At 70.1% G+C, this 20,206-nt stretch overlaps 1 protein-coding gene across 2 annotated transcripts in view; it reads left to right on the forward strand.

The window, feature by feature from the left end:
- ITGA5 (integrin subunit alpha 5) overlaps nt 1-16,142 on the forward strand; it is a 34,277-nt gene extending 18,135 nt beyond the window's left edge. The window contains exons 14-30 of one of the 2 annotated variants that reach the window (XM_064498671.1): nt 224-269; nt 377-484; nt 1,525-1,580; nt 1,666-1,820; nt 1,918-2,055; nt 3,341-3,408; nt 3,505-3,655; nt 6,152-6,244; nt 6,318-6,397; nt 8,200-8,280; nt 8,360-8,462; nt 9,495-9,647; nt 10,391-10,477; nt 11,937-12,050; nt 12,832-12,927; nt 15,050-15,172; nt 15,918-16,142. In XM_064498671.1, the coding sequence (XP_064354741.1) occupies nt 224-269; nt 377-484; nt 1,525-1,580; nt 1,666-1,820; nt 1,918-2,055; nt 3,341-3,408; nt 3,505-3,655; nt 6,152-6,244; nt 6,318-6,397; nt 8,200-8,280; nt 8,360-8,462; nt 9,495-9,647; nt 10,391-10,477; nt 11,937-12,050; nt 12,832-12,927; nt 15,050-15,172; nt 15,918-16,001 (1,736 nt within the window). In that variant the 3' untranslated portion in view covers nt 16,002-16,142. Of the gene's footprint in view, nt 1-223; nt 270-376; nt 485-1,524; nt 1,581-1,665; nt 1,821-1,917; nt 2,056-3,340; nt 3,409-3,504; nt 3,656-6,151; nt 6,245-6,317; nt 6,398-8,199; nt 8,281-8,359; nt 8,463-9,494; nt 9,648-10,390; nt 10,478-10,655; nt 10,740-11,936; nt 12,051-12,831; nt 12,928-15,049; nt 15,173-15,917 lie in introns of those variants that run through there. The other variant, XM_064498672.1, reaches the window with a different exon arrangement.
- The last annotated feature ends 4,064 nt before the right edge of the window (nt 16,143-20,206 follow it).

Raw genomic sequence — 20,206 nt, forward strand, 5'->3', positions numbered from 1 at the left:
CACCCAACTGTGGCTTTACCCGCCCCATGGGTGCTCCTTGGCATGGTGACACCCAACTGTGGCTTTACCCACCCCATGGGTGCTCCCTGGCATGGTGACACCCAACTGTGGCTTTACCCACCCCACGGGTGCTCCCTGGCATGGTGACACCCAACCGTGGCCATGCCCACCCCACGGGTGCCCCATGGCAAGGTGACACCCAACCGTGCCCTTCTCCCTGCAGACCTCATCGTGGGCGCCTTCGGCGTGGACACGGCCGTGGTGTATAGGTAGGTGCCCCCCGACGGGGGCTGTGGCACCCACGGTGCCACCCGCTGTGCCACCCGCAGTGCCACCCGCAGTGCCACCCCCCGGTGCCACCCCGGTGTCCCCGCAGGGGCCGCCCCATCATCTACGCCAGCGCCTCGCTCAGCATCTTCCCCACCATGTTCAACCCCGAGGAGCGGGGCTGCGCCCTCGAGGACACCGGCGTCCTCGTCCCCTGGTAGGTGCCACCGGGGGACCCCGGCGTCCAGCCCCCCCCCCGGCCCTGCCTGCCCTGGGCGGTTGGGGGGGCTCCAGGGGACACGAGGGTGGCTGAGGGGTTGGGGACACTGAGGGGACATTGCAGGGAGCCTGGGGGATCCTGAGGAGTTGGGGACACCAAAGGGGGTCAAAGTCATTGGGGAGATGGGGGGGCAGTTCTGAGGGGTTGGGGACATCCAGGGGACATGGGAAGGGACGGAGAGCTTGGGGACACCCAGGGGACACCGGAGGGAGTCTGAGGGCTTCTTGGGGGTAGGGGACACCAGGGGGTCTCAGAGGGATTGGGGACACCTGGGGGACACCAGGGGAGGTCTGGAAGGTCCTGAAGGGTTGGGGACACCAAAGGGATTCTCTGGGGTGGGTGCCAGAGGGGTTGGGGACACCCAGGGGACATTGGGAGGGGTCAGAAGCTTTGGGGACACCAAGGAGACATTGGGAGGGGTGTCAGAGGGGTTGGGGACACCAGAGGGGGTCTGGGGAGTCCTGAGGGGTTGGGGACACCCAGGGGACACTCTGGGGTGGGTGTCAGAGGGGTTGAGGACACTGGTGAGGTCAGAGGGGTTGGGGACACCAGGGGGACATTGGGAGGGATCAGAAGGGTTGGGGACACCGGGGTGACACCAAGGGGGTCAGAGGGGTTGGGGACACCAGGGGGACATTGGGAGGGATCAGAAGGGTTGGGGACACCGGGGTGACACCAAGGGGGTCAGAGGGGTTGGGGACACCCAGGGGGACATTGGGAGGGGTCAGAAGGGTTGGGGACACCAGGGCGACACCAAGGGGGTCAGAGGGGTTGGGGACACCATGGGGAGTCAGAGGGGTTGGGGACACCAGAGCGGGAGGGCACAGGGGACGATCTGGGGGCTCTCCGGTGGCACGGGGGACCCCAGGGTGCCACGAGGCGGTCAGGGCCGGGGGGGGACACCAGGGGACACCTTGGGGGGGGGGACACCAGGGTGTCCCCGCCCCCCCGTCACCCCCTACCATCATCCCCCCCAGCATCAACCTGAGCTTCTGCCTCAACGCCTCGGGGAAGCACGTGCCCAGCTCCATCGGTGAGTGCGGGGACAACCCCGCCCGGACGCCTGGGCCCCGCCGCCCGGACGCCTGGGCCCCGGCCTGAGCCCGCGCCGCCCGCAGGCTTCACCGTGGAGCTGAGCCTGGACGGGCTGAAGGCCAAGGGTGCCGTGAAGCGGGCGCTCTTCCTCGCCGGGCGCCAGCCCGCCCTGGCGCTGCCCCTGGCCGTCCCCAACGGCGCCGGCGCCCAGTGCCGCGACATGAGGATCTACCTGCGGGTGAGCCGCCGCCGTTTCGGGGCGTTTCGGGGCGTTTCGGGGGGTTTCGGGGTGGGGCGGCGGTCGGGCGGCCGCCGACGGTGTCGCGTCTCGGCAGAACGAGACGGAGTTTCGGGACAAGCTGTCGCCCATCCCGGTGGCGCTGAGCTTCGGCCTCGACCCGCGGGCGCCCGAGGATGAGTACGGGCTGCGGCCCATCCTCGACTACCGGGCTCGCACCCGCATCGAGCAGAAGGTACCGTCCCCGCGTCCCCCGCCGCCACCCGCCCCGCGTCCCCGGGCCCCCCGCGGCGCTGCTCGTGCAGCCTGGTGACGCGTGGTGCCACCTGGTGTCACCCGGTGCAACGTGGTCACCGCCGTGTCGTCACCCGCTGCAAGCTGGTCACCGTGGTGCCACCTCATGCAAACTGGTCACTGTGGTGTCACCCGGTGCAAGCTGGTCACCATGGTGTCATTTCATGCAGCGTGGTCACTATGGGGTCACTTGGTGCAATGTGGTCACCGTGGTGTCATCACCCGGTGCAAAATGGTCACTGTGGTGTCACCCGGTGCAAGCTGGTCACCGTTGTGCCACCTCATGCAGCCTGGTCACTATGGTGTCACCCGGTGCAATCTGGTCACCATGGTGTCATTTCATGCAGTGTGGTCACTGTGGTGTCATCACCCAGTGCAAGCTGGTCACTATGGTGCCACCTCATGCAACCTGGTCACTGTGGTGTCACCTAGTGCAACCTGGTCACCATGGTGTCACTTCATGTAACTTGGTCACTGTGGTGTCACTCGATGCAACGTGGTCACCATGGTGCCATCTCGTGTAACCTGGTCACTACAGTGTCACCCGGTGCAACCTGGTCACCATGGTGCCACCTCATACAACTTGGTCACTATGGTGCCACCCAGTGCGACCTGGTCACCATGGTGCCACCTCATACAACTTGGTCACTACGGTGTCACCCAGTGCGACCTGGTCACCGTGGTGTCACCCGGTGCCACCCATGCAAGCCTGGTGCCCCGGGGTGCAACACAGTGCCACCTTGTGTCCCCTGGTGCAACACGGCGTCACTTGGTGCCCCTCAATGCCATCCAGTGCCACCCGGTGCCACCTGCTGCGATACGGTGCTGCATGGTGCCACCCAATGTCAGGCAATGCAAGCTGGTGTCACCTGGTGCCACCCAGTGCCACCCAGAGCAATTTGGTGCCGCCCTCAACCCAGTGCCACCTGGTGTCACCCAATGCAACCTGGTGTCACCCAATGCAACCTGGTGCCACCTGGTGCCACCTCGTGTCACCCCATGCAACCTGGTGCCACCCAGTGCCACTCGGAGCAACACGGTGTCACCCCATGCAACCTGCTGCAACGTAGTGCGACGTGATGCCACGTGGTACAGCCCGGTGCCACCGGGTGCCACATGGTGCCACCCAGTGCCATGCAACGACGTGGCACCAGCTCCCCACCGGGGACCCGGGGGTGGCATGGGCCTGGGTCACCCACCGTGTCCCCCCCGGTGCCACCGTGCAGGCCCACATCCAGCTGGACTGCGGCGAGGACAACATCTGCGTGCCCGACCTGCAGCTGGAGGTTTTCGCGTAAGGGCCGGGGGACGCGGCGGCGGGGGGGACGCGGCGGCGGGGTGACGCGGCGGCGGGGTGACGCGGCCGCCTGACGCCCCCGCCACCCCGCAGGGACCGCCACGCCGTCTACCTGGGCGACCGCAACAGCCTCAACCTGACCTTCAACGCCCGCAACCAGGGCGAGGGCGGCGCCTACGAGGCCGAGCTGCACGTGCGCCTGCCCCCCCCGGCCGAGTACACCGGGGTGCTGCGGCAGCACGGGGTGGGTGCCGGGGGGGGGCGGGGGTGCCGTCATGGGTGCAGGGTGGCTGGGCGTGTGGGTGCCCGTGGCGGTGGGTGACTGTGGTGGTTGGTGTCGGCGGTGGTGGGTGTCCATGGTGGTGGGTGTCCATGGAGGTGGGTGTCCATGGAGGTGGGTGTGCGTGGTGGTGGGTGTCCATGATGGTGGGTGTCCTTGGAGGTGGGTGTCCATGGCGGTGGGTGTCCATGGAGGTGGGTGTCCATGGAGGTGGGTGTCCATGGTGGTGGGTGCCCATGGTGGTGGGTGTCCATGGAGGTGGGTGCCCATGGTGGTGGGTGCCCATGGAGGTGGGTGTCCATGGAGGTGGGTGTCCATGGTGGTGGGTGTGCGTGGTGGTGGGTGTCCATGATGGTGGGTGTCCTTGGAGGTGGGTGTCCATGGCGGTGGGTGTCCATGGAGGTGGGTGTCCATGGAGGTGGGTGTCCATGGTGGTGGGTGTCCATGGTGGTGGGTGCCCATGGTGGTGGGTGTCCATGGAGGTGGGTGTCCATGGAGGTGGGTGTCCATGGAGGTGGGTGTCCATGGTGGTGGGTGCCCATGGTGGTGGGTGTCCATGGAGGTGGGTGTCCATGGAGGTGGGTGTCCTTGGAGGTGGGTGCCCATGGTGGTGGGTGCCCATGGAGGTGGGTGTCCATGGTGGTGGGTGTCCATGGAGGTGGGTGTCCATGGCGGTGGGTGTCCATGGAGGTGGGTGTCCATGGTGGTGGGTGTCCATGGAGGTGGGTGTCCATGGTGGTGGGTGTCCTTGGAGGTGGGTGCCCATGGTGGTGGGTGCCCATGGAGGTGGGTGTCCATGGCGGTGGGTGTCCATGGTGGTGGGTGTGCGTGGTGGTGGGTGTCCATGATGGTGGGTGTCCTTGGAGGTGGGTGTCCATGGCGGTGGGTGTCCATGGAGGTGGGTGTCCATGGAGGTGGGTGTCCATGGTGGTGGATGCCCATGGTGGTGGGTGTCCATGGAGGTGGGTGTCCATGGTGGTGGGTGTCCATGGAGGTGGGTGTCCATGGAGGTGGGTGTCCATGGAGGTGGGTGTCCATGGTGGTGGGTGTCCATGGAGGTGGGTGTCCATGGAGGTGGGTGTCCATGGAGGTGGATGCCCATGGAGGTGGGTGTCCATGGAGGTGGGTGTCCATGGCGGTGGGTGTGCATGGCAGTGGGTGCCCATGGCGGTGGGTGTGCATGGTGGTGGGTGTCTGCGGTGGTTGGTGTCCATGGAGGTGGGTGTCCATGGTGGTGGGTGTCCATGGCAATGGGTGTCCATGGAGGTGGGTGTGCGTGGTGGTGGGTGTGCGTGGTGGTGGGTGCCCATGGTGGTTGGTGTCCATGGCGGTGGGTGTCCACGGCGGTGGGTGTCCATGGTGGTTGGTGTCCATGGCAATGGGTGTCCGTGGCGGTGGGTGTCCATGGTGGTGGGTGTCCATGGCGGTGGGTGTCCATGGTGGTGGGTGTCCTTGGAGGTGGGTGTCCTTGGAGGTGGGTGTGCGTGGTGGGGGGTGTCCATGGAGGTGGATGTCCATGGAGGTGGGTGTCCATGGTGGGGGGTGTCCATGGCAATGGGTGTCCATGGTGGGGGGTGTCCATGGAGGTGGATGTCCATGGAGGTGGGTGCCCATGGAGGTGGGTGTCCATGGCGGTGGGTGCCCATGGTGGTGGGTGCCCATGGTGGTGGGTGTCCATGGTGGTGGGTGTCCATGGTGGTGGGTGTCCATGGTGTTGGGTGTCTCAGGGGCTGGGTGTCCATGGTGGTGGGTGCCCATGGTGGTGGGTGTCCATGGTGGTGGCTGTCCATGGCGGTGGGTGTCCATGGTGGTGGGTGTCCATGGTGGTGGGTGTCCATGGTGGTGGGTGTCCATGGTGTTGGGTGTCTCAGGGGCTGGGTGTCCATGGTGGTGGGTGTCCATGGTGGTGGCTGTCCATGGCGGTGGCTGTCCATGGAGGTGGGTGTCCATGGTGGTGGGTGTCTCAGGGGCTGGGTGTCCATGGTGGTGGGTGCCCATGGTGGTGGGTGTCCATGGTGGTAGGTGTCCATGGTGGTGGGTGCCCATGGTGGTGGGTGTCCATGGTGGTAGGTGTCCATGGCGGTGGGTGTCCATGGAGGTGGGTGTCCATGGTGGTGGGTGCCCATGGTGGTGGGTGTCCATGGTGGTAGGTGTCCATGGCGGTGGGTGCCCATGGCAATGGGTGTCCATGGTGGTGGGTGTCCATGGCGGTGGGTGTCCATGGCAATGGGTGTCCATGGCAATGGGTGTCCATGGCTGTGGGTGTCCATGGCAATGGGTGTCCATGGTGGTGGGTGTCCATAGCCATGAGTGCCCATGGCAGCGGGTGCCCATTGGTCTGGGTGCCCGGGGGGTCTGGGTGCCCATGGCAGCGGGTGCCTGTTGGTCTGGGTGCCCGGGGGGCTGGGTGCCCGGGGGGGGCCGGGTGCGGGTGCGGGCTGACGGGCCGGGCGCCCCCAGAACTTCTCCCAGCTGAGCTGCGAGTTCGAGCGGGCGAACGGCTCCAGCGCCGTGGTCTGCGACCTGGGCAACCCCATGAAGGCGGGCGCCAGCGTGAGTGGGGGGCCGGGGGGGGGGCCGGGGGGGGGACGACGACGGCACCGCGCTCACCCGCCTCTGCCCCCAGCTCTGGGGGGGGCTGCGCTTCACCGTGCCCCACCTGGGCGACGGCAGCAAGAGCATCCGCTTCGAGCTGCAGATCCGCAGGTGCCGCGGGGGGGGCTCGGGGGGGGGCCCTGGGGGTGAGGGGTCCCTGGGGTGTGGGGTGCTGGTGGGGGGGGTTCTGCCTGGGGGTGGGGGGGTGCCTGGGGTGCTGAGGGGGGTCTCAGTTGGGGGTCTCTGGGGTGGGGGGGGTCGTGGCTGGGGTGGGGGCACCCTGGGGTGCTGGGGGGGGTCTTGGCTGGGGGGCCCTGGGGTGGGGAGTGTTGGTGGGGGGGCCCTGGCTAGGGGTGGGGGGTCCCTGGGGTGCTGGAGGGGGGGGTCCTGACTGGTGGTCCCTGGAGTGGGGGGGTACTGGGGGGTCCTGACTGGGGGGTTCCTGGGGTGGGGGGTGCTGGGGGGACCTGGCTGGGGTCCCTGGGGTGCTGGGGGGTCCCTGGGGTGCTGGGGGGGGTCCTAACTGGGGGTCCCTGGGGTTGGGGGTGCTGGTGGGGGGGTCATGGCTGGGGGTGGGGGCACCCTGGGATGTTGGGGTGGGGGGTCCTGGCTGGGGCACCTTGGGGTGGGGGGTGCTAGTGGGGGGAGCCAGGGGAGTCAGGGTGGGGGCACCTTGGGGTGGGGGGTCTGGTGGGGGGGGTGCTCATGGGAGTCCAGGCTGGGGGTGCCAGTGGGGGTCCCTGGGGTGAGGGGTCCCTAGGGTGGGGGTCCAGGCATGGGGGTCCTGGTGGGGTCTCCTGATGGGGGTCCCGGGGGTGGGGGGGGTCCCGGGGGTGGGGGGGGGTCCCAGGGGTGGCAGTCCGAGTGGGTGCTCTCCATGGCGTTCCTAGGGGTGGGGGTGTCCTGGGGTGGGGGGCCCCATTTGGGGCCTCGGGAGTAGGGGGTCCCACAAGTGGGGGGTCCTGGGAGGGTCCCTAGGGTGGGTCCCAGGTGTGGGGGTCTCAATGTGGGTCCCATGGGTGGGGAGGTCCCATGGGTGGGGGTCCCAGTGGGGGCTCCTGGTGGGGTCCCATGGGTGGGGGGGGTCCCAGTGAGGGTTCCTGGTGGGGTCCCATGGGTGGGGGTCCCATGGTGGTGGGTCTCAGTGAGGGTTCCTGGTGGGGGGGGGTCCCATGGGTGGGAGTCCTAGTGAGGGTTCCCAGTGGGGGGGGTCCCATGGATCGGGGGATCCCATGGGTGAGAGTGGTCCCATGGGTGGGGGTCCCAGTGAGGGTTCCTGGTGGGGGGTGCCCATGGTGGTGGGTCCCAGTGGGGGTTCCTGGTTGGGGGGGGTCGCATGGGTGGGGGTTCCTGGTTGGGGGGGGGGTCCCATGGGTGGGAACAGTCCCATGGGTGGGGGTCCCATGGGTGGGGGTTCCTGGTGGGGTCCCATGGGTGCAGGTCCCATGGTGGTGGGTCTGAGTGAGGGTTCCTGGTGGGGGGGGTCCCATGGGTGGGGGGGGTCCCATGGATCGGGGGATCCCATGGGTGAGAGTGGTCCCATGGGTGGGGGTCCCAGTGAGGGTTCCTGGTGGGGGGGGGTCCCATGGTGGTGGGTCCCAGTGGGGGTTCCTGGTGGGGGGGGTCCCATGGGTGGGAACAGTCCCATGGGTGGGGGTCTCAGTGGGGGTTCCTGGTGGGGGGGGTCCCGTGGTGGTGGGTCCCAGTGGGGGTTCCTGGTGGGGGGGGTCCCATGGGTGGGTGTTCCTGGGGGGGGGGGGTCCCGTGGGTGGGAACAGTCCCATGGGTGGGGGTCCCAGTGGGGGTTCCTGGTGGGGGGATCCCATGGTGGGGGGTCCCAGTGGGGGTCCCCCGGGGGGGGGGGTCCCGCGGGGGTGCAGGCGGGCCGTGACCCCCCCCCGGCCCCGCGGCAGCAAGAACGCCAACAACTCGCGGAGCCCGTTGGTGGCCCTGGCGCTGGAGGTGCGGGCGGCCACCCGCCTCTCCTCCTACGGGTGAGCGGCCTCGGGGGGTGGCGGGGGGGGGACACAAGCGCGGGGTGCCCCTGACCCCCCCCGTGCCCCCCCCCCGCAGCGTGTCCCGGCCCGAGACCGTGATCCTGCCCGGCGGGGGGGCAGCGTGGCGGGCGCCCCAGCAGGACGAGGACGTGGGGCCCGAGGTGGAGCACGTCTACGAGGTGGGGGCCCCCCCCGGGGGTGTCTGTGTCCCCACCCATGGGTGCCCGTGTCCCCCATCCCATGGGTGTCTGTGTCCCCAACCCCATGGGTGTCTGTGTCCCCCCCCCCCGTGGGTGTCTGTGTTCCCCCTCCGTGGGTGCCCACGTCCCCAACCCCATGGGTGTCTGTGTCCCTCCCATGGGTGCCCATGTCCCCTACCCCGTGGGTGTCCATGTCACCGACTCATGGGTGCCCATGTCCCCCACCCTGGGGTGCCCGTGTCCCCCCCACCGTGGGTGCCCATGTCCCCAACCCCATCGGTGTCTGTGCCCCTCCCATGGGTGCCCATGTCCCCCACCCCGTGGGTGTCTGTGTCCCCAACCCCGTGGGTGCCCCTGTCCCCCAACCTGGGGTGCCCGTGTCCCCCCCACCATGGGTGCCCGTGTCCCCCACCCCAGGGGTGCCTCTGTCCTCAACCCCACAGGTATCTGTGTCCCCCCCCCATGGGTGTCCCTGTCCCCACCATTGGGTGCCCATGACCCCAGCCCCATAGGTGCCTATGGCCCCCACCCCATGGGTGTCCATGTCCCCACCGTGGGTGTCCATGTCCCACCGTGTGGGGGGGGTCCATGTCCCCATGTCCCCATGTCCCCCACCATGGATGTCCATGTCCCACCTCCTGGTGACCATGTCCCCATGTCCCGCCTGCCATGGGTGCCCATGTCCCACCCCGCCCAGGTGTCCATGTCCCCCCCATGGGTGTCCATGTCCCACCTCCTGTTGACCATGTCCCCATGTCCCGCCTGCCATGGGTGCCCATGTCCCACCCCGCCCAGGTGTCCGTGTCCCCACCATGGGTGACCGTGTCCCCCTGCCCCCCGTGGGTGCCCGTGTCCCACCCCATGAGGGTCCTTGTCCCCGTGGGTGCCCACATCCCACCCCGTGGGGTCACCATCCCCTCGCCGTGGGGGTGGCCGTGGGGTGGCCGCGTGGGTGGCCATGGGGTGGCCGTGGGGTGCCCCACGGGTGCCCCACGGCTCGGCGCGGCGCAGGTGGTGAACGAGGGCCCCAGCGCCATCAGCCAGGGCACCCTGGAGCTGCGCTGTCCCCTGCGCCACCGCGGCCAGCCCCTGCTGCTCGTCACCGGCCACTCGGGGCCCCCCAACTGCTCCGCCAGCCCCCCCCTCGGCACCCCGGCCCCCCGGGTGGGCACCCGCGCGCGCCGTGACCGGAGGGGCTGGGGACGCCGGGGGGCTGGGGACACGGGGGGTCTTGGGGACACTGGGGGGCACTGGGGACACTGGGGGGTCCTGGGGATGCCGGGGGGCTGGGGACACGGGGGACGCCGGGTGGCTCTGGGAGGTGGGTGGCACCAGGCGGTGGAGCGATGGGCGGTACTGGGAGGTGCTGGGAACACTGGGTGGCACTGGGAGGCCAGGGCGGCACTGGGGACACTGGGTGGCCCTGGGCGGTGGTGGCCCTGGGAGCCTGGGAGGCGGGGTGGCACTGGGGATACTGGGTGGCACTGGGAAGCAGGTGGCCCTGGGAGGCGGGGTGGCACTGGGTACGCTGGGTGGCACTGGGGACACTGGGTGGCACTGGGCAGTGGGGGTGGCACTGGGAGGGGGGTGGCACTGGGAGGCAGGGGTGGCACTGGGGACAGTGGGTGGCCCTGGGTGGTGGGGGGACACTGGGTGGCCGTGGGTGGGAGGTGTCACTGGGAGGCCCTGGATGGCCCTGGGGGGGGTGGCCCTGGTGACACTGGGTGGCCCTGGGAGGGGGGGTGTCACTGGGAGGCCCTGGGTGGCCATGGAGGGGGGTGGCCCTGGTGGCAGTGGGTGGCACTGGGTGGGGGGGTGGCCCCGGGTGGCCGTGGGCGGGGGGTGGCCCTGGTGTCGCCAGTGTCCCCGGGTGCCGCGGTGGCAGTGCGGTGACCCTGGGGTGGCAGCGGGAGCGGCGGGCGGGGGCCCAGCGCCCCGAGCAGCGGCGGGAGGCGGCACGGAGCAGCGGCCCCCCCGGCGGCCCCCCCGTCCTGGTGTGTCCCGGCGGCCGCAGGTCGCAGGGGGGCGGGGGGTGCTGGGTGACGCGGGTGCAGCGGGTGCTGGGTGCTGTGCGGTGGGTGCCGGGTGCGGGGTGCAGGGTGCACAGTGGGTGACACGGGTGCTGGGTGCAGGGTGCTGGCTGCTGTGCGGTGGGTGACACGGTGCCCCCAGCGGTGCCCCGAGGCCGGGTGCTGGGTGCTGCACTTTGGGTGCTGGGTGCTGGGTGACACGGGTGGGTGACACGGGTGGGTGCTGAGCTGTGGGCGCAGTGGGTGCTGGGTGACACAGTGGTTGACCTGGTGCCCGCAGCAGTGCCCCGATGCTGCATGCTGGGTGCTGTGGGTGGGTGCTGTGGGCGCTGGGTGCAGTGGGTGCTGGGTGACATGGGGTGACTTGGTGCCCCGCAGCTGTGCCCCGAGGCTGGGTGCTGGGTGCTGCGCTGTGGGTGCAGTGGGTGATGGGGTGATGGGTGCTGGGTGCAGTGGGTGCTGGGCGCTGGTTGAGCTGTTCCCCCGCAGCGGTGCCCCGAGGCTGGGTGCTGGGTGCAGTGGGTGCAGTGGCTGCTGGGTGCTGGGTGCAGTGGGTGCTGGGTGCTGGTTGACCTGCTGCCCGCAGCAGTGCCCCAAGGCCGGGTGCTGGGTGCAGTGGGTGGGTGCTGGGTGCTGGTTGACCTGCTCCCCGCAGCGGTGCCCCAAGGCTGGGTGCTGGGTGCAGTGGGTGGGTGCTGGGTGCTGGTTGAGCTGTTCCCCCACAGCGGTGCCCCGAGGCTGGGTGCTCTGGGTGCTGGGTGCAGTGGGTGCTGGGTGCTGGGTTGACCTGCTGCCCGCAGCGGTGCCCCGAGGCCGGGTGCTGGGTGCAGTGGGTGGGTGCAGTGGGTGGGTGCTGGGTGCTGGGTTGACCTGCTGCCCGCAGCGCTGCCCCGAGGCCGGGTGCTGGGTGCAGTGGGTGGGTGCTGGGTGCTGGGTGACACGGGGTTGACCTGCTGCCCGCAGCGGTGCCCCGAGGCCGGGTGCTGGGTGCAGTGGGTGGGTGCTGGGTGCAGTGGGTGGGTGCAGTGGGTGGGTGCTGGGTGCTGGTTGACCTGCTGCCCGCAGCGGTGCCCCGAGGCCGGGTGCTGGGTGCAGTGGGTGGGTGCAGTGGGTGGGTACAGTGGGTGCTGGGTTGACCTGCTGCCCGCAGCGGTGCCCCGAGGCCGGGTGCTGGGTGCAGTGGGTGGGTGCTGGGTGCTGGGTGACACGGGGTTGACCTGCTGCCCGCAGCGGTGCCCCGAGGCCGGGTGCTGGGTGCAGTGGGTGGGTGCTGGGTGCAGTGGGTGGGTGCAGTGGGTGGGTGCTGGGTGCTGGGTTGACCTGCTGCCCGCAGCGGTGCCCCGAGGCCGGGTGCTGGGTGCAGTGGGTGGGTGCTGGGTGCAGTGGGTGGGTGCTGGATGCTGGGTTGACCTGCTGCCCGCAGCGGTGCCCCGAGGCCGGGTGCTGGGTGCTGCGCTGTCCCCTGGGGGCGCTGGAGCGGCAGCAGCGCGTCACCCTGCGCCTGGCCTTCCGCCTGCGCGCCGCCGCCCTGCCCCAGGTGAGACCCCCCCCCCGGGGACACCCCCCCCCCGGGACAACCCCAACACCCCCCCCCGGGACAGCCCCCCACCCCGGGACACCCCCTAACACCCCCCCCCGGGACACCCCCCCCCCCGGGACACCCCCCCCCCCGGGACACCCCCCTAACACCCCCCCACCCCCGGGGACACCCCTCCCCGCCGGGACACCCCCCCGGGACACCCCCAACACCCCCGGGACCCCCTCCCGGGACCCCTCCCAACACCCCCCCAGGATACCCCCCCCCAGGACCACCCCCCGGGACATCCCCCTGGGGACACCCCCTCCAACACCCCCCCACCCCCCCCCGGGACACCCCCCGGGACTCCCCCCAACCCCACCAGAAACCCCCTCCTGGGACACCCCCCAACACCTCCTGGGACACCCCCCAACCCCCCCCCCGGGAACCCCCCAGGACCCCCCCCCCAAACCACCCCGGAACACCTCAGCACCCCTGGGACCCGCCTGGGACCCCCCAACCCCCCCTGCACCCCTGGGACCCTGTGGGACCCCCCTGGGACCCCCCAACCCCCCCTGCACCCCTGGGACCCTGCGGGACCCCCCGGCATCCCCTTGGCACCCACCTGGGACCCCCATGGTGCCGGGTGCTGGGGTGCAGGGTGCTGGGGGGCCCCGGGGTGCGGGTGGGGGTTGGCGGGCGCCTGAGGGTGCTGGGTGCTGGGGTGCCGGGTGCGGGGGGCCCCGGGGGGCCGGGGGGGCCGGGTGCGGGGTGCAGGCGCCTGAGGGTGTGGGTGCGGCAGAGGGAGGCGGCGGCGGTGCGCTGCGAGGCCGAGTACCAGGTGCAGCGGGTGCCCTACCGCGTCCCCCCCCAGCACTACCCCCGCGAGCACCTCCAGGTAGGGACCGCCGCGGGGCCGGGGGGGCCTGGGAGGGCCACGGGGCCCATGGGTGCCCATGGGAGGTCCGTGGGTGGCCATGGGTGGTCATGGGTGGTCATGGGTGGCTCTAGGTGGCCCGTGGGTGGCCGTGGGGCATCCATGGGTGGCCTTGGAGGGTCCATGGGTGGCTGTGGGTGGCTCTGGGAGGTCCATGGGGCCCATGGGTGGTCATGGGAGGTCCGTGGGTGGTCATGGGTGGTCTTGGGTGGTCATGGGTGGCTCTAGGTGGCCCATGGGTGGCCTTGAAGGGTCCATGGGTGGCCTTGGAGGGTCCATGGGTGGCTGTGGGTGGCTCTGGGAGGTCCATGGGGCCTATGGGTGGTCATGGGTGGCCATGGGTGGTCATGGGTGGCTCTAGGTGGCCCATGGGTGGCCTTGGAGGGTCCATGGGTGGCTGTGGGTGGCTCTGGGAGGTCCATGGGGCCCATGGGTGGTCATGGGAGGTCCATGGGTGGTCATGGGTGGTCATGGGTGGCTCTAGGTGGCCCATGGGTGGCCTTGGAGGGTCCATGGGTGGCTGTGGGTGGCTCTGGGAGGTCCATGGGGCCCATGGGTGGTCATGGGAGGTCCGTGGGTGGTCATGGGTGGTCATGGGTGGCTCTAGGTGGCCCATGGGTGGCCTTGGAGGGTCCATGGGTGGCCTTGGAGGGTCCATGGATGGCCATGGGTTTCCCTGGGAGCTCCATGGTGCCCATGGGTGGCTGTGGGTTGTCCTGGGAGCTCCATGGGGCCCATAGGTGGTCATGGGAGGTCCGTGGGTGGTCATGGGTGGTCATGGGTGGCCCATGGGTGGCCTTGGAGGGTCCATGGGTGGCCTTGGAGGGTCCGTGGATGGCCATGGGTTTCCCTGGGAGCTCCATGGTGCCCATGGGTGGCTGTGGGTTGTCCTGGGAGCTCCATGGGTGGCTGTGGGTTGTCCTGGGAGGTCCATGGGGCCCATGGGTGGTCATGGGAGGTCCGTGGGTGGTCATGGGTGGCTCTAGGTGGCCCATGGGTGGCCTTGGAGGGTCCATGGGTGGCCGTGGGTTTCCCTGGGAGCTCCATGGTGCCCATGGGTGGCTGTGGGTGGCTCTGGGAGGTCCACAGGACCCGTGGGTGGCCCTGGGAGGTCCATGGGGCTCATCAGTGGCCATGGGGCATCCATGGGTGGCCCTGGGTGGCTGTGAAAGGTCCATGGGTGGCTGTGGGTGGCCCTGGGAGGGTCTTGAGGCCCATGGGTGGCTCTGGGAGGTCCATGGGACCCATGCGTAGCCCTGGGAAGTCCATGGGTGGCCATAGGGCATCCATGGGTGACCCTGGGAGGTCTATGGGTGGTCATGGGGCCTCCATGGGCAGCTGCGGGTGGCCCTGGGAGGTCCATGGGGCCCATGGGTGGCCCTGGGAGGTCTATGGGTGGCCATGGGGCATCCATGGGCGGTTGTGGGTGTCCGTGGGAGGTCCATTGGGCCCATGGGTGGCTCTGGGAGGTCCATGGGGCGCATGGGTGGCCATGGGTGGCTCTGGGAGGTCCATTGGGCCCATGGGTGGCCCTGGGAGGTCCATGGGTGGCCCTGGGAGGTCTATGGGTGGCCATGGGGCATCCATGGGTGGTTGTGGGTGTCCGTGGGAGGTCCATTGGGCCCATGGGTGGCCCTGGGAGGTCTATGGGTGGCCATGGGGGATCCATGGGGCCCATGGGTGGCCATGGGTGGCTCTGGGAGGTCCATGGGGCCCATGGGTGGTCCATGGTGGCCATGGGTGGCCCTGGGAGGTCTATGGGTGGCCATGGGGCATCCATGGGTGGTTGTGGGTGTCCGTGGGAGGCCCATTGGGCCCATGGGTGGCCCTGGGAGGTCCATGGGGCGCATGGGTGGCCATGGGTGGCTCTGGGAGGTCCATGGGGCCCATGGGTGGTCTTGGGTGGCCCTGGGAGGTCCATGGGGCCCATGGGTGGCCTTGAGTGGCCCTGGGAGGGCCATGGTGCCCATGGGAGGTCCATGGTGGCCATGGGTGGCCCTGGGCGGTCCGTGGGGTCCATGGGCCCCCGCGGGTGGCCGTGGGGACACGGCGGGCCCGTCTGAGGGGGGCCGCGGTGACGCAGGTGACGACGGGGCTGCAGTGGGCGGCGGCGGGGGGTGGCCCCGGGGTGCCGGTGTGGATCGTGGTGGTGGCCGCGCTGCTGGGGCTGCTGCTGCTGGCGCTGCTCAGCTACGGCCTCTACAAGGTGACACGGGGGGGGACACGGCGGGGACACGGGGGGACAGGTGACACGGGGGGAGCGGGACACGGGGGGGCCCAGGGGCTCAGCTATGGCCTCCACAAGGTGGGACGGGGACATGGGGGCAGCGGGGCACGGGGACATGTTGGGTATGGGGACACGGGGGACATGGGGGGACATGGGTGGCACAGGGGACATGGGGACATGGTATGGGGGAGATGGGTGGCACAGGGGACATGGTATGGGGGGACATGGGTGGCACATAGGTATGGGGGAGATGGGTGGCACAGGGGACATGGGGGGACGTGGGGACATGTTGGTATGGAGGGACATGGGTGGCACAGGGGACATGGGGACATGGTATGGGGGAGATGGGTGGCACAGGGGACGTGGGGGACATGGGGACACGGTACGGAGAGACATGGGTGGCACAGGGGACATGGGGACATTGCTATGGGGGAGCTGGGTGGCACAGGGGACATGGGACATGGGTATGGGGGAGCTGGGTGGCACAGGGGACACGGGGACACGTTGGATCTGGGGACATTGGGGACATGGGGACATGTTGGTGTGGAGGGACATGGGTGGCACAGGGGACACGGGGACACGTCGGTGTGGAGGGAGATGGGTGACATGGGTGGCAGAGGAGACACCTGGGGACACGCCGGCGATGGGGCCGGGGGGACACGGGGCCGGGCGCGGGGGTCCCGGGGGGGGGCAGCCCCCCCTAACCCCCCCCCCCCCGGCGCAGCTGGGCTTCTTCAAGCGCTCGCTGCCCTACGGCACCGCCATGGAGAAGGCCCAGCTCAAGCCCCAGGCCGCCTCCGAGGCCTAGGGGTGCCCGGCCCCCCCCGGCCCCCCCGGCGGTGCCACCCCGCCCGGGGCGCCCCTACCACCGGGGCGGCCGGTACCGCCGGGGCACCGCGTACCGCCGATGCACCGGGCGTCACCGTGCTGGAGATCACCGTGCCTGGCACCACCGGTGCCCGGGACGCTGGGTACCACCGAGGCGGCGGGCAGCACCGGTGCAACGGGTGCCACTGATGAACTGGGCACCACCGGGGCACCGGGTACCGCCGATGCGTCAGGCGTCACCAATGAACTGGGCACCGCCGATGCACCGGGTGTCACCGTGCTGGGAATCACCGTGCCTGGCACCACCGGTGCACCAGGTACCACCGATGAACTGAGCACCGCCGATGCACCGGGTGTCACCGTGCTGGGAATCACCGTGCCTGGTACCACCGGTGCACCAGGTACCACTGATGAACTGAGCACCACCGATGCACCGGGTGTCACCGTGCTGGGAATCACCGTGCCTGGTACCACCGGTGCACCAGGTACCACCGATGAACTGAGCACCACCGATGCACTGGGCGTCACCGTGCTGGGAATCACCGTGCCTGGTACCACCGGTGCACCAGGTACCACCGATGAACTGGGCACCACCGATGCACCGGGTGTCACCGTGCTGGGAATCACCGTGCCTGGCACCACCGATGCCCAGGGCAGCGGGCAGCACCAGGGCAACGGGTACCGCCGATGAACTGGGCACTGCCGATGCACTGGTACCACCGAGGCACCGGGCACCACCGATGCGCCGGGTACCACCAATGAACTGGGCACCGCCGATGCACTGGATGTCACCGTGCTGGAGATCACCGTGCCTGGCACCACCGGTGCCTGGGACACTGGGTATCACCGGTGCACCGGGTACCACTGATGCACCGGGTACCATCGATGAACTGGGCACTGCTGATGCACTGGTACCACCGATGCACCGGGCACCACCGAGGCACCGGGTGTCACCAATGAACTGGGCACCACCGAGGCACCAGGCGTCACCGTGCTGGAGATCACCGTGCCTGGCACCACCGATGCCCAGGGCTGTGGGCACCATGGATGCACCGGGTACCACCGATGCATCGGGTACCACCAATGCACCAGGTACCACCGAGGCACCGGGTGTCACCAAGGAATGAGGCGTCACCGATGCACCGGGTGTCACCGTGCTGGAAATCACTGTGCCCGGTACCGCCGATGCAACAGGCGCTGCCGATGCGCCGGGCAACACCGTGCCTGGCGTCACCAATGCACCAGGCACCACCAATGCACCAGGCACCACCAGTGAACCGGGTGTCACCAACGCACTGGGCATCACCGTGCTGGAAATCACCGTCCCGGCACAAGGTGCCAGCGTGTCGGGCACCGCCGGCCGGGTGACACCGGGCACCGGAGCACCGGGTGACGCTGAACCGGGCAGGGACGGCACTGTGCCGGGCAGCACTGTGCCGGGTGTCACCGCGCCAGGCTGTGGCACCATCACCAGCAAACTGGACACCAGCACAGCCGGCCGCTGCGCTGGGCACCGTTGTGCCACGTGCACCACCGTGGACTGTGCACCACCGTGGACTGTGCGTCACCGTGCCACGTGCACCACCGTGCACTGTGCACCACCGTGGACTGTGCGTCACCGTGCCACGTGCACCACCGTGCACCACCGTGGACTGTGCGTCACCGTGCCACGTGCACCACCGTGCACTGTGCAGCACTGCACCGTCGTGCCACGTGCACCATTGTGCCTTGCACCACCGTGCCATGCGCACGACTGTGCTGTGCGCTTGTGTGCACCACCGTGCCTTGCACCATCATACCATGTGCACCACCGGGCACCGCCGTGCACCTGTGTGCACCACCGTGCCTTGCACCACCGTGCCATGTGCACGACTGTGCTGTGTGCGCTTGTGTGCACCACCGTGCAGCTGTGTGCACCACCGTGCCTTGCACCACCGTGCCACGTGCACGACTGTGCCACGTGCACGACTGTGCTGTGTGCGCTTGTGTGCACCACCGTGCAGCTGTGTGCACCGCCGTGCCTTGCACCACCGTGCCACGTGCACGACTGTGCTGTGTGCGCTTGTGTGCACCACCGTGCAGCTGTGTGCACCGCCGTGCCTTGCACACCACCGCGCACCACCGTGCCTTGTGCACCACCGTGCCTTGCACCGCCGTGCCGTGGGCACCCGTGTGCAGCGGGGGGGCGCGGGGGGGGCCGGGGCCCCTCACTTTGCACTGAGCCCGCCCGGCGCCGCTACGGGATTGCGGGGGGGGGGGCCCTGGGGCTGGGCCCCCCCCGGCCGGGCCGCGATTGCACTAGGGCGGCGGGGCCCCCATTAAACGTGTCCTACCCCCGGCGTGTGCACGCGCGTGTGCGAGGGAGCGGGGGGCACCGTGGGCGTGCGGGGGGGGGCACATGCGTGTGCAAGGGGGGGCAGGGTCGCCCCAAGCGTGGGTGTGCAAGCTGGGCCTGCGCGTGCACCCGGGAGCGTCGGCACGGGTGCACACACGCGTGTGCAAGCGGCCGCGACAGCAAAGGGGTCGTGGGCACACGCGTGTGCACGGGACGTGTGTGGCCTCCCCGGAGGTGTCGGCACGGGCAAGGCTGTGTGTGTGCAGGCACACGCACGGGTGTGTGTGCAAGAGTGCGTGTGCAAGCAGGTGTGGCTGTATGTGCGTGTGTGTGTATGCAAGCGTGTGCATGTGCAAGCATGCGTGTGCAAGTGTGTGCGTGTGCAGGAGTGTGTGCGTGTGCAAGTGTGTGCACGTGCAAATGTGCCTATGTGTGTGCACACGCAAGGCTGTGCGCGTGCAAGCAGGGCTGTGCAAGGGTGTGCGTGTGCAAGCAGGGCTGTGCAAGGGTGTGCGTGTGCAAGCCGGCACGCCTGTGTGCGTGTGCAAGCCGGTGCGTGTGCAAGCACACACATATGTGTGCAAGCGTGTGTACGTGCAAGAGTGCGTGTGCAAGGACACGAAGGCGTGGGTGCAAATGCAAGCGGGTGCGTGTGCACACGCGTGTGCAAGGGGTGCTGCCGGCGGGGAGGCCGGGTGTGCGGGTGTGCGGGGGGGTGTGCACCCGCGCGTGTCAGGCGGCGGCTCGGGTGTCGCGGCCCCTCGTTAGGGCTCATTACACGCTGTCGCCCCATCAATAATGCAGCACCCAGCACCCGCCCGGGGCGGGGGGGGCGGCACCCGCGGGGGCCCCGCGGCCCTGCTGCTGCCTGCGCCCGGCTGCGGCACCCGGCACCCGCTGCGGGGCCCCCCCGCACCCCCCCTGCACCCACTGCACCCTCCCAGCACCCACTGCACCCACCCCCCCTGCACCCATTGCTCTGACCCCCCCGCACCCCCCCTGCGCCCACTGCACCCCCCCAGCACCCACTGCACCCACCCCCCCTGCACCCATTGCTCTGACCCCCCCAGCACCCCCTGCACCCATCGCACCCCCCAGCACCCACTGCACCCACCCAAGTCTGCACCCATTGCTCTGACCCCCCCAGCACCCACTGCACTGACACCCTCCCACCCACTGCGCCACCCTCCCCTGCACCCACTGCATCCAGCCCCCCCGCACCCATTGCTCTGACCCCCCCCGCACCCATTGCACCCCCCCAGCACCCACTGCACCCACCCCCCCGCACCCATTGCTCTGACCCCCCCGCACCTACCCAACTCTGCACCCATTGCACTGACCCACTGCACCCCCCCCCGCACCCATTGCTCTGACCCCCCCCGCACCCACTGCACCCCCCCGGCCTGGCAGTGGGTGCTGCTGCCTGGACGCCTGGGCCCTCGCGGGGGGCGGGGGGGGGGGGCAGCCCCCGGGCCTGGCACCCAGCACCCGGGGGGGCCTGGAGCCGGCACGGCGCCCCCCCCCGCACCCCCTGCACCCAATGCAAGGCCCCCCCCGTGCACAGCACCCAGCACCCCCCCCGCACCCAATGCAACGCCCCCCCCATGCAAGGCCCCCCCCGCACCCAATGCAATACCCCCCCCCGTGCCCGGCCCGTGCCCACGTGACGCGGCGGGGGGGGCGGCGGGGGGGCAGGGCGCATGCGCGGCGGGGGGGGGAGGGGGGGGGAAGGGGGGGGGCCACGTGCCCGACGGCAGCAGCGGCCCGAGCCGGGCGCGCCCCCGCCCCCCCCGGCAGGTCAGCGGGGTGCAAAGCGGGGGGGGGGCACCGGGGGGGGGGGCAGCCGTGCC

Source organism: Dromaius novaehollandiae, chromosome 28 (assembly GCF_036370855.1).
Source record: "Dromaius novaehollandiae isolate bDroNov1 chromosome 28, bDroNov1.hap1, whole genome shotgun sequence".
Taxonomy (NCBI): Eukaryota; Metazoa; Chordata; class Aves; order Casuariiformes; family Dromaiidae; genus Dromaius; species Dromaius novaehollandiae.